General features: G+C 36.1%; 1 protein-coding gene across 1 annotated transcript in view; it reads left to right on the top strand.

Annotated features, from left to right (window-relative positions):
* The first annotated feature begins 5 nt into the window (after positions 1 to 5).
* klhl4 (kelch-like family member 4) overlaps positions 6 to 11,965 on the top strand; it is a 37,301-nt gene continuing 25,341 nt past the window's right edge. Inside the window, exon 1 of the mRNA XM_014992152.2 lies at positions 6 to 10,930. Within this exon, the coding sequence (XP_014847638.1) occupies positions 10,479 to 10,930 (452 nt within the window). The 5' untranslated portion in view covers positions 6 to 10,478. The remainder of the gene's footprint in view (positions 10,931 to 11,965) is intronic.

The following is an 11,965-nucleotide window of genomic DNA, read 5'->3' as shown; positions in this document are numbered from 1 at the left end:
CACTGGGATTATATACAACAAACCTGGTATGGGGTATTTGTTTTTCCTTCCAACCTTTACGTTTTATGGTTTTTCATATTTAGGTCATTCCTAAGTTTTTACAAACATTTTTATTTTTCAGTTGGTATTTGTTTAATGAATAAAAACAAGATGGAATATGTGGTGCTAAACATTTTTACAATTGCGGCAACATTTCAGTTCAGCTTAATTCATCTTAGAAATATAGAGTCTGTTAACAATCGATGCTGTCACATTACAAAACAAAGAGCTTTAAGCAATGTATGATAATATGGAATCGAGTTTGGTCTAAATTTGTGTTCAAATCAATCCAATTAATTCCCTTACAATATTCATGTATTCAGACTACGATACAAATTCAACTCAGCACAGTCAAACTCAGTTAATCATAAAAGGTTAATTGGTATAAAACTGTTATGTGGATGATTGAATGAAGTCCATGACTTCTCTCCTCTGGAGCAAACATGTGGCTGCAATGGTAAGGAAGGACTCCATTTTAACAAGAACAACTTCTAGTAGAGCCAGTATGTTGGGCCATCTGTTGTGATGGGTAACCACCTAACAGGAGAGAATGCAGACTGAAACAAAAACATACAAGCACGACTCCAGGAGTATTTCTACCAAAGAAAACAAACCATTAGAGCTAGGTAACATTAACAACATTAATATCTTTGAAAGAAACAGCCAAACAGGGAAGCTCCGAGCCAGGGATAGTTGGAAAAATAAGAGAGTAAATAACAGCATTCCTCAAGGGATTCATACATACATAAAGACAAAGTTAAAGATGGGATTCTGATGAGGATAAATATTATGAGAATTTTGCATACAATAGAAATATACCACACAAAGTTTGTAAATTACAGGCAAATTTCTAGTTCCTATAATTGAAGATCCTTATCAAGTTTAACAAAAATTATTTGGCCTTCAGCATGTAAGATCACCTACTGATAAAAGGATTATCTTATGTTGCACTTTATTTCACAATATAAAGCCATCAAATACGAACATCCAGATTTATTGTAAAGAAAAGAAATTATGCTCTTTCTGGTATCATATGGGGAAGCATTTAAACTGACTCAAAACCAGCTGGAAAAGGTTTGGACTGTAAATGATAAACATATGATGGGGGAGAGATTTTTATGTTGGCATAAGCCCAGAGAAAAGAACGGTTTTCGTTTGGGGACAACAAGTTATTGGTCACTTGTCTCATGTAATATTTGTGGTTTCACCATTGTCTGAATGTTATTGACTATAGCACTAAAGTATATTATAATATGGAGAGTTTCACACATGTGCAAAGTTGGTATTTCAATCTATATTAGAAATTACAAAATCAAATCACCTGCACTTCTTATTTGTTGTGAAATAATAAAATGAGAAAGTCTCACTAGGATGATATTTTTAATGAATAACTTAAGAAAAGAGACAAATACCTTCAATTAAAATTATTTTTGGGATGTACGTATTTATGTTTATGTTAGTGTTGTGAGTCTGATATCTGTCACTCACTTTGTACTGCAGGTCTCTTTTCTACCAGGGTTTTTATTTTAGTGTGACAACCCAAGATCATCCCTCACCCCCATTTAGCCCTCTTCGAAAACTTCTTTGAAACACTTACTCAGCAGTTAATGTAAACATTAATATTCAAGCATTAAAACCTTTAAATATGACACACTAAATCTTTCTTTGAAATCCATGGCTTTGTGGTCAACAATAAAATACTATTAGTAATGGGCCTGGTGGAGTGAGTGAGTGACATTCATAAGGCTGGTGAAAACCACTACTGTATTTTCGACCTGCCATGGACTCTCCTTGGCCTATTCAGAGAGGAAATGTGCTATATTGTCCATCATCCATTAACCAGGTAAACTCGAGACTATTTTCATATCAGTCCACTGCTGTTTCAGGTTGAAAACACGGCTATCAAAGCTACAAATCATATGCTAACTTCAGTTTGTAACAACAACAGAAACTGCTGCTAACGTTATTCAGCGGAGCTGTAACTTGAGGAACATCCTGCAAATTAATTTAAACATAAGTTAATTCACTTAAACATTTCTTTACCTACTTAGGTTGGATACATATTCCGCATCAGCATGTGGGTTCAGTTTTCCGTATCTGCACATTTAGTCGACATGAATGAGGTCCGTCAGAATGAGATGAGTTGATGTGTTAGGGGCGAAGCGCCCTCATTGCTGCGCGCTTGCGCAATTGCATACTACTCCCTGAACATACATACAAAAACACATACACCTGAACCATAAATTAATTAAACGCATCACATGTTCTTGCGTATTTGGCAAAACAAAACAAAACAAACAAAAAAAACAACAGGTTTTAATTCATAAAAATAAATCTTTAATTTGAATCATTTTTTACAGCATTGCTAGTGTGCCTATTTAAAAAGTCTTAATTCAATGTCAATTTTTAGCATTCACTCTAAAATATAACATTTTGATAATAATAATAATAATAATAATAATAATAATAATAATAATAATAATAATAATAAGCAATTGTATTGATAATGCCCTTTCTATGTCAAATTGAAATCTCAAATCAATTTTAAAGAGAAACATTATCTAATGAACCAATTGCACTGGAGGAATAGATAACATTAATATAAAACAAAAAATGATAGTGTGACAGTGGTGACCTAGATCTGCCGGTGGTGACACAAACTCCAACATTTTAATAAGATGCTTTCTAGCATAGCAATTTTGGTTATGATTTTTATTGTTAAAACTACTTAATATGTAACAGAATATATAGCAGATAGATTACAGTATAATAAATTGTCTTGTACATTTTTCTTCTGGATTGGGGTAAGGTCCTCAGGAATGTCATTTACCACAGGGTTGCCTTATTTTAATGCCTGTTTAAAAAGAATCTGACAGTGTAAACAAAAATTTGGGACAAGCTTAAATTTATCATAAATTAATAGTAAATGTTGCTAAAACCTACAAAGCATTTAGCTTGACTTTGATTTTAAATTTTTCTCTTTCAACTTTTCCTAATACTCTATATTGTAAAAGGTATTTACAATATAGGATTTTTTTCAGCAAAGCAAAATGATCGACTCTGGACAAATGATTCTGTGGGTACTCGCATGTCATAAAAGCATATTCACTAAATTAATAACACAAATACATAAAACATTGTATTTGTGCTAAAATGTCTTGCAGTATTAACCACAATTATGTTTTAAAGCCTTTTACAATAAATTAGCATTTTTTTTAGTGGTACATGATTTAGCCAAAATCTTAAGAATGAATAGTACAATTTGTTCTGTACTATGTTCCAATGCAACACATTGAGTGAAAGGTGACAAGTGACTAAAAACAATGATTAATACTGTGCAGCCAAAGACAGGGTACTTACTTGCAAATAATCTATGTAATCACTAATGTTTCATGTGCAGGTGTTTTGTAGCTTAGCATATAGCCAGCTAAAGGGGCAGCAGAGTTAAGGGAGGTAAGCACTGCTGACTCCTTATGGATAAACGAGTGGCTAATGGCACATTAAACATAGTTACTATCCCGAAGTAAAAAAGAAAAAAAAAAGAAAGAAATGCAGCTCTTTTAAGATGGAATGGCTGTTGCTTATCTGAGCAGAAAGAAGTACGAGGGGTGAAACTGGCCAAGATTTTTTTCTTTAAAAAAAAAATGAAAAAGATTTTTGTCTTTTTCATTTTAAGTGGGTAAAAACATATATTAAAAGTAATCTAACAGGAATTACTGATGTACTTGGATTCTTGTAATAACCCGTGGGACTTGTGTGGATACATTGGTGGTGATATTGTTTATGTTTTCTGAATTGTTATTTTCGATGAAGAGCATCCAACCTGCTGTCTTCAGTAGAAACATTAACTAGGAAACAAGAAAGAGTTGAGCTGACACAAGGGAAAAAACAGTGCTGTGTTTGGCTAAGGGCCATGCAAGCTATGCAGTAGATTGTCTACTTGTCTGCTTCATTCAGTCTTATTATTCACCTATTAAACAACTAAGAACAATATTCATTCTTTATTAGATTGGGAGTCAGAAAGGACGGCTTAGGAGCACCACGGTTCTAAGATACACTTTCATTATTGTGTCCTTAATCATGTGGCATTAATTGTAAATGATCAGTAAAACTTATGAATAAATATGCCATTCTGCCAATATAAAAGTAAGACATTATGCAATGTTAAATTCTGGAAGTGCTTTTCCCTCACTTTGATGCCCCAAGTTGCTGATCTTAGATGAGTGATGATCTACTTCTGCATCATGTTTTTGTTCTATTTCTTTTTTTCAAAAGTGGTGCACTATTTGGGGTATTTACATTGATGTCAAGGGTTAGTTTTTCTCCACGTATAGGTCAAAAAAGTAAAATTTGCTTTAATTGAACCAGAGCATCTTATTTTATTAATGGTTTAAGATTAAGCATTTTTTTTCCTAGGGCCAAATTCACACAAAACATTGAAAGATTTATAAACTATCTCAAACGTTTCATGTGTGAATAGGTTGCTCATTCAGACAAGAACTTGTCACTTATTATTAAATTATCAAAAATAATGTCAGCAATTGTTAACACACTGTTAACACTTACATGCAATGGTAAAAATGAACATTTGAAACTTTGTGTTGCTGTTCAAACTTTGTCTCAAATTAAACATGTTTCATAAGTGGACAGCAATAATGACTGAATAAAAAAAAAAACTTTGATTTTTTCAAAAACCTCTCAATAAAACTGAAACAGTTGATCCCTAACCACAATAAAATGCATATTGTTGAGTTCTTTTTTACACATTGACAGTGTGATGTCATACTTAATACTTTCAGTTTTTATTGACAAATGAAGTCCTTAAATTTACATTATTATGTGAAGCTTTAAAACTTTATTCCTTTATTTATAATTATAATTATTCATAATAATTTAAAATATGTACATATTTTTAAAAGCAAATGCTAGCTTCATTTTAGCACTTCTAACAATCGTCACTTCAAAGTCCTGCTTATATTGGTGTTTGCAGGATAATTCTTTACAAAAGCAGTGTTGCTTGCAACACAGGATGTGTTTCCAGAGTTCCTGGTTCTTTGAATGCAATTGTTTTTCCAGTGCAGAGGAAGGAAACTAACAGGAGTTTCCTTTGAAAGAGGAAGGTGCCCACTTCCTTTCTGTTGAAGAAAAACATGTTTGTAGTGAAGGAGGGACGTGGGACAAGAATGAGTTGGAAAAAGACTCACAGAATCTGTTTGCCATTCATTCTAGCAACAAGTTCCAAACGGACGAGGGCATAGAACAAGGCGGTTTTACTGGTAAGAAGACAGGTTACTAAATCTAACTTAATGTTTTCAATTATTTCAAGTTAGTAGCTGTATGTTAACATTTTTTACCTGTTACTGCAAAAAAAAAAAGAAAAAAAAAAGAAAAAAGAAAGATAGAGCCAGAAGAGAGCTGAGCCAGCTGGCTTCTTAGTTTTGTTCATTTGCCTCATTTTAATCAGAGCATGGATTTGTGCTGAAGCATGGTCCTCATTATACCTAGACGTGTTGCTACTATTGATCCAGTAGCTACTTTTTGTTAGCGCATAATTTAAGACAACTCATAAATATAGATTCTTCTTTAGTGTGCGGATGACCGCATTCGTTATTTACTTGTACACCACTCAATTAAGATACTTTGTAAGATAATTAAATGTATGCCTAATCGACTGCAATATTTAAATCATGGATTATCTGTGCACATAGCTCTTTATGTGTTTCTAAATACTGTGTATGAGCACTTCAATTTTGATGGGGTTTTTTTTCCTTTGATGTTAGCTGCAGAGCTGTGATTTCTTAGTCCTTGCCTAACAACGCTGGGAGAATCGTGTGATTTTGACAGGTCTGTCTTTCATTGTTCTCACGAAGGATTTAGTCAATAATCGTGCAAGGACCATGCAGTTGTGGCTGAGCTCAGAGAGGGATTCCGTTCATGTTTTATGTATTTCACACATCCTCAGAACAATCCAACCTGGCAATTAATGCACAAAATAAACATAATCATAATGCCTGTTGAGAATGTGAAAGTGTAGCGGATTCCTTAATATCTCTCAGTAATGGAAAGGCGTGGATTTTGTAATTATGCTGCGTTTTTAACGGATTTCATAGCAGTAATATGTAGGGTTCATCTGTCTTGCATGCTCCAGGAATATCTATCAGGGCATGGAGGTGTGTTCACTGGGGAGGCAGACGTTAGATGATAATATGGTTTACCGAAACCACCCTGACATCTTGTACCACATCTGTTGTGGAGCAGGCAGATGGTGTCCTTGACTCCTAGAACAACTGAAGAACATTGTGTAATAGCTTTTTACTATTCATAAAGTCATATGTTACTACAATTGACTTTTTAAAATGGAGCAGTCAAACTTGACTTCTAGGGCGTGTTCAATTGTGCTTTCTTTATTTATTCTGTAGTGCTGGTAAGGTTTTGTGTTAAATTGCTGCTAAAAATGAATTCTAAACATATTCTAAATGCAGTTCAACATTATATTTTGTTCAATAATGATTTTAAAATTGCACACAGGACTTATGGTTTTCTTTCAACATCTTTCTACTTGACATGCTTGTAAAGACCAGATTTCTTGAGATGACATCTATTAGCGGTCCTGTCGATGCATTCTCCTGTCAGAACTGTTAATCTCTTCTGTTTCTCCAGCCTTCTTGATAGTTTTATTTAATTATTGCTTCTAGTATCCTGCCTGTTTGGATGGGTGATCTCATATTTTAAGGTTTGTAGTTGTGCCATAGTTTTTATTTTTATTTTTAAATAGACTAACCTTAGCTTTGTGAGTTGTTCAAAGATTGGGAAACTGTTTCGAAACCTATGATTTACTCTCTGACTTGTCTGATGCTTTTGTTGGTCTTTGTGACACTCTTTGTTAGTTACAGCAATTTTCAGACATTTACAGAACAAATGTATTTGTAACAAGATTAAAAACACACAGGAGGGCAATCTTTTATGATGTAGGCGACGTCTGGAGGCAAATGGTTATACTAGATTTTATTAGGGTACATCAGACTAAAAGGGGTTGAATGCACATGCACACCTTCCTGATTTTCCTGATTTAACATTTTTGTTGGAACATTACAAAATTGGATGCAGGCATACTATTGCTAGGCAATGTGCCACTGAAGGATTTGTTTTGAAATCATTTTAGGAGCAGTTGTTCTTGTATTCAGCTCAAACATAAAGCAACAAAAATGTTAGTTGTATTAGTCTTAGTTGTAGTTATTTATATGAAATGCAAAAAGAAAAAGAAACCCTCCCAACTCTTTTGTAGGCAATCATTCATCAGTCTTTGGATTTATCTAACCCAATATGGAGCAAATATACAGTTGGTGCAGAGAATATATTAAAAATAATTTTTAGGCTAATGTTTGGTTTGTACTGTTTTTGTAAAATCATAGCCAGTCATTTTTGAAAGGCAGAAATAAACAATAGGTGTTGGAGTCCAAATCTTTTGTTGGAAGTGAAGTGGGCGAATTACAGTTGTTTTAATATCAGCTCTTTCGCTCATGTTAGTCGTGAAGGAGGAGATCAAAGAGAAAACAAATCAGGCTGTGTTTAGATTCATGCTTGTATTCACAGGATTAAAAGTTGAAGTCTAAAAACTAAGAGTGTGGAACTGTTTTAAAGAACGAAGGTGGGTTTTTTGGTAACTCCTATGCAGTTTGTCCTTAAGAGAAATGTCTCAACAAGGAGCTTTGAAATATTTAGTAGGTGAAATGAGGAATGGTGAGTCTCAGTGGGTTTTACATTTTCACAACTTATTTAATAATAATTCCAGTTTTTACAGAACAAAATATGCCCTTATACAATTTATTTCTTAAATTAGCCATGCTTTTGATTAAGAGACATGTCCCCAAATGATCTGAACGGCACTGTTTTCTCTGTGCTTTTTACTTTGAAGCTGAGAGTTTAGGTTTTGTACAATGGAGCAGTATTAAGTTAAAGCTGCGGATAAATGTCAAAACCAAATAGAGACAGTTTTCTGATGCTCTGACTGTGAAACAGGCAGCTTACTGACCTTGAAGGTTCATCAGTATGTAGCTTTTCAATTGTAAGCGCTGGGGCTTTCAAGAAAGGGACAGAAAGAGAATATTTTTTCTGCATGGCTACCTCACATTGAGACGTTTCCCCCCATGGGATTCTGTTTGATGTGTGACTAACAGACTGCACAGATGTGTGCTGGTGTGAAATTAATTTCATTTTGCCTTTGACGGGGTGAGTTTATGTCTGTGTGTTTTTTAAAGACGCGGTCGTGTCTCACAGCTTATCTGTTTATGAATGTATATGCATGAAAATAGAGATGCTCAAATCCAAGATTTTTTGGCTTACATTAAATGATGATGTCTAAGTTCAAGGTATCCAGCCAATGCTGATATTTTTGGATCCAGAACACATTAATGTTATGATACAGAGCTGCTGCACCTGTATGCCGATTGCTGAGACCAAGGGGGATGAGGACATGATGGACTTCCAAACCTGCAGTATCTGAAGAAGTCTCCTGCTTCAACTCTTTAGTTTTAATGAAGGTACAAAATTTGATCTGAAAAAGCCACTATAATAATCCACAAACATCTTCATGATAACCTTTTACGCTATGAAAGTTATTAATTATTCAACAGTGTAAATTAGAGAATACGAGGAGTGCCACAGAACAACTCAATACAACAAAGGTTTTCGTTTAGACCAATGAAGACAAGAACACTTGATGGTCAAAGTTTCAAACTGTTTTCAACAATTGGCACCTTTCTAGATTGTAAATGGATTTACCTACCTTGTGTCTGTTAACGATTGCAAAAATTGACCCGGGATAATTCAAGTCAATGGGAAGAATCCCAAATCATGCTGGAAGCGAGATTTTCCTTTAGCTGAGTTTTACAGGAGGGCAATGGCCAGGCTAGTTCTCATGTTATCTGCTAGATATCATAGTTGGTTCCCTTCTGAGATAACTTCTCTTTGACATAACTTACACTGCTCTAGATGCTTACACAAAACATATAAAAATACATTTCTTTTGTGTCTATTTCTTTTTGAAAACAATAACATATCTGAATAAAGCGATGTTGCACAGCATGGGACTTACCCTGAAGCAGCAGCAGCAGCAGCAGCAATGCCCACTGACAGAATCCTTTCATATTATGCTTCATCATATGTATAAACCTAAGGTAACCTGTCCAGTAAAAAAGAAGCATTTATTGATACATTAGATTTTTGTTTTTGTTGAGGAAAGCTAAACATTTTAATATTATTAACTATAAGTATGCACAAATGTTTTGGGCTATTACCTTAAATATCCATAATATAATCAGCCCCACTTGATGTATATCTGACATATATATCAAGTACATATATGTATATTAATACTTTGATGGCATATGACCGATCCTGGTCCTGCTGGAGGTCTTTTTCTTTTTCTGTTTTGTAATTGGCATTGTAAATCGAATATGACGATGGCTTGCTAAAATGCATAGAATTGTATTTTATAAAATTTGATTTGAATCAGTTTATCTGACTGGATTGACCTGATTGTATGTTTCTGTACAGAAACTGAGCCTGCTTTTCTTGTAAAGTGAATTAATGCAAAAATACTGTCTGGGTTATTGGATAGAACGGTGGAATCAACAAGATATTTGTTCCAAGGATGACATGAACCAGATTCGATACCAGTATTGGATCTGCTCAATCCCTCCAAGTTTATGTTAATTGTTTTGAAGGTTCTTTCTCGGCCACTTCTCAAACAGGCAATGGTTTGCCTGTTTGATGTGACCTCATCATCCTGCCTCCATGATACTCCACCTTCTCCGAGCAGCAGGAGCAGGCAATCACGTTATCACTCAAATACACAGAAACCTACAACTACCCACACAGAGCAGAAGTAAAGGAGTATAGGAAGGGCTTAACAGATCTTCTCATTGAGATTCCAGGATATACGTGCCTGTTTCTGACAGAACGTGTGCAGAGTGTGTTACTGTGTGCATAGAAAAGACAAGCAGAATGTGTGAGAGAGAGCAAAAGAGAGAGAGAGAGGGAGAGGGAGAAAGCGAAACAGAGGAGGCACAGGGGTGGGAGGGTAGATCATGCATGTGCATTATCTCAGCTCCAGCGGCACAGCAGCAGCAAACAGAAACAGCAGCAGCACAGGGGGGAAGGAGAGAAAGAGAAAGACAGGAGGGAGAGTCTGAGGGAGGGTTGTAGTCTCAGGCAAAGGAACAAAAGCTGCAGAGAGTAGCGTTCCATCTCCGCTAGAAAGACCAACGGTGGTGTTTTACAAAGAGGAGGAGGTGGTCATGATAATAGTGAGACCGTAACGGAACAGAAGAGGCACACTGTAATCAGTGCAGACTGAAAGCAAGGCTCTTCTCCTCTTTGCTCTCCATGTTTTTGGGGACTCAGCATACCACTGCCTGCGTCTCCAAACCCAGAAGAGGATGTCTGTGTCAGGGAAGAAGGAGTTTGATGTGAAACAGATCCTCAGGCTCCGTTGGCGCTGGTTCAGCCATTCATCTCAAGGTTCTGCTGGTGGTGGAGGTGGCAGTGTGGGAAGCTACATCCAGCAGGATGGCCTGGACCACAGAGGAACTCCTGTCCAGGGACGGCTGAAGAGCCACTCACGGGAAAGGGGCATTGGAGGATTGCGGAAGACCAGCAGTCCTGTGCACAGCGTCATGTCGCAAACGCCAGGGCCAACACCTGTCTATGTCAGGACAGGTCATCAGTCGTGGCATCATCAACCAAACACCATCCAGGGCCTCCAGGTCAACGAGGAGTATCCAAAGAGCATTTCCTCTCCCAGTGCAACGAGGAAAGAGGAAACAAACTCTGGCCAGGAAGAAATGATAAGCAGCACAGAGGAACCTGCAGAGGTGGAAGCCAGAGACAGGTATGATTATTGATGGGTGTCAGCAAGTTTGGAGGCAGACACTGCTATGCCTCATTTGTCCCTTTATATTACGTATTATGAAAATAGGTAAAGATTTTATTTCCTTTTTCTTTCTTATTTGAAGAAACAAGTTAGCTTCAAAATAAAAATGTTATCTTAGGAAAAAACTCTGAACCCTAAGGCAACGTCAGTTCTAAAGAAAATCTAAATGTTTTCATTTGCTAATGGGGCTAAAATTAATTTTAAGTAAATATTGCTTAAATCTCAACGTCACATTTTCTTAGTCAAGTCAGAAAAACCTTCTGCTTTTTGATGTTTTAGTGCTAAACCACATCAATATCCTTTAAATAAGATAAATGAGGTCTACCTGCACAATATGCTTTCTGTATCTTTTGCTAGTCGGCTAACGTCATGGCTCACCTGAAAACAGCTATTCCTTACTGTCCACAGCATGTTAGGCAGGGTAAACCAATAAAACACCTTTTTAATTATTTACAAGAGGGAGGGGGGGGTTTCTGCTTCCTTTTTCATTTTGTGGCCTGGATCACACTGTGAGTGCTTCTTCGCATTATTCCTATAAGCACTTCATTTTTTACACGACACGCTAATGGATTTTTTCCATTGAGTTAAAAGTGGATAGCAGGAAAGATTCATTGGATCATGTAACATGTCTCGGACCTATAAAAAGAGGTGGTAATGAAATCAGATGATTTATCCTTAGAGTCAGCCACAACTCTGTCCTGTTCGTGTGCTAAAAGCTAGTACAGCTTCAAATAAGGTTCAAATCTTTTAACAAATCCGTATGCTAAACCAATTTAGCTGCAATAAATCCCTTCCTTTGCCTGTAAATGTTGCATTTCTTCCACACTTTTTCTTGTGATCCTACATCATCTTCAAGGAAGTAAACAGGTTAGAGATGTACCTGTGAGTGTCAGCCTGTTTGTGTGCATGCTGTCTAGCAGAACACTAAGAGCACCTCACAAGATAGATGAAAAGACCAACTCTCCTTTTATCTTGGCTGTGACATTCTGAGGT

The sequence above is a fragment of the Poecilia mexicana genome, unplaced genomic scaffold (genome assembly GCF_051168715.1).
Source record: "Poecilia mexicana isolate PSO_F unplaced genomic scaffold, ASM5116871v1 scaffold_10, whole genome shotgun sequence".
NCBI classification, from domain to species: Eukaryota; Metazoa; Chordata; class Actinopteri; order Cyprinodontiformes; family Poeciliidae; genus Poecilia; species Poecilia mexicana.
This window is presented reverse-complemented; position numbering and strand designations above follow the sequence as displayed.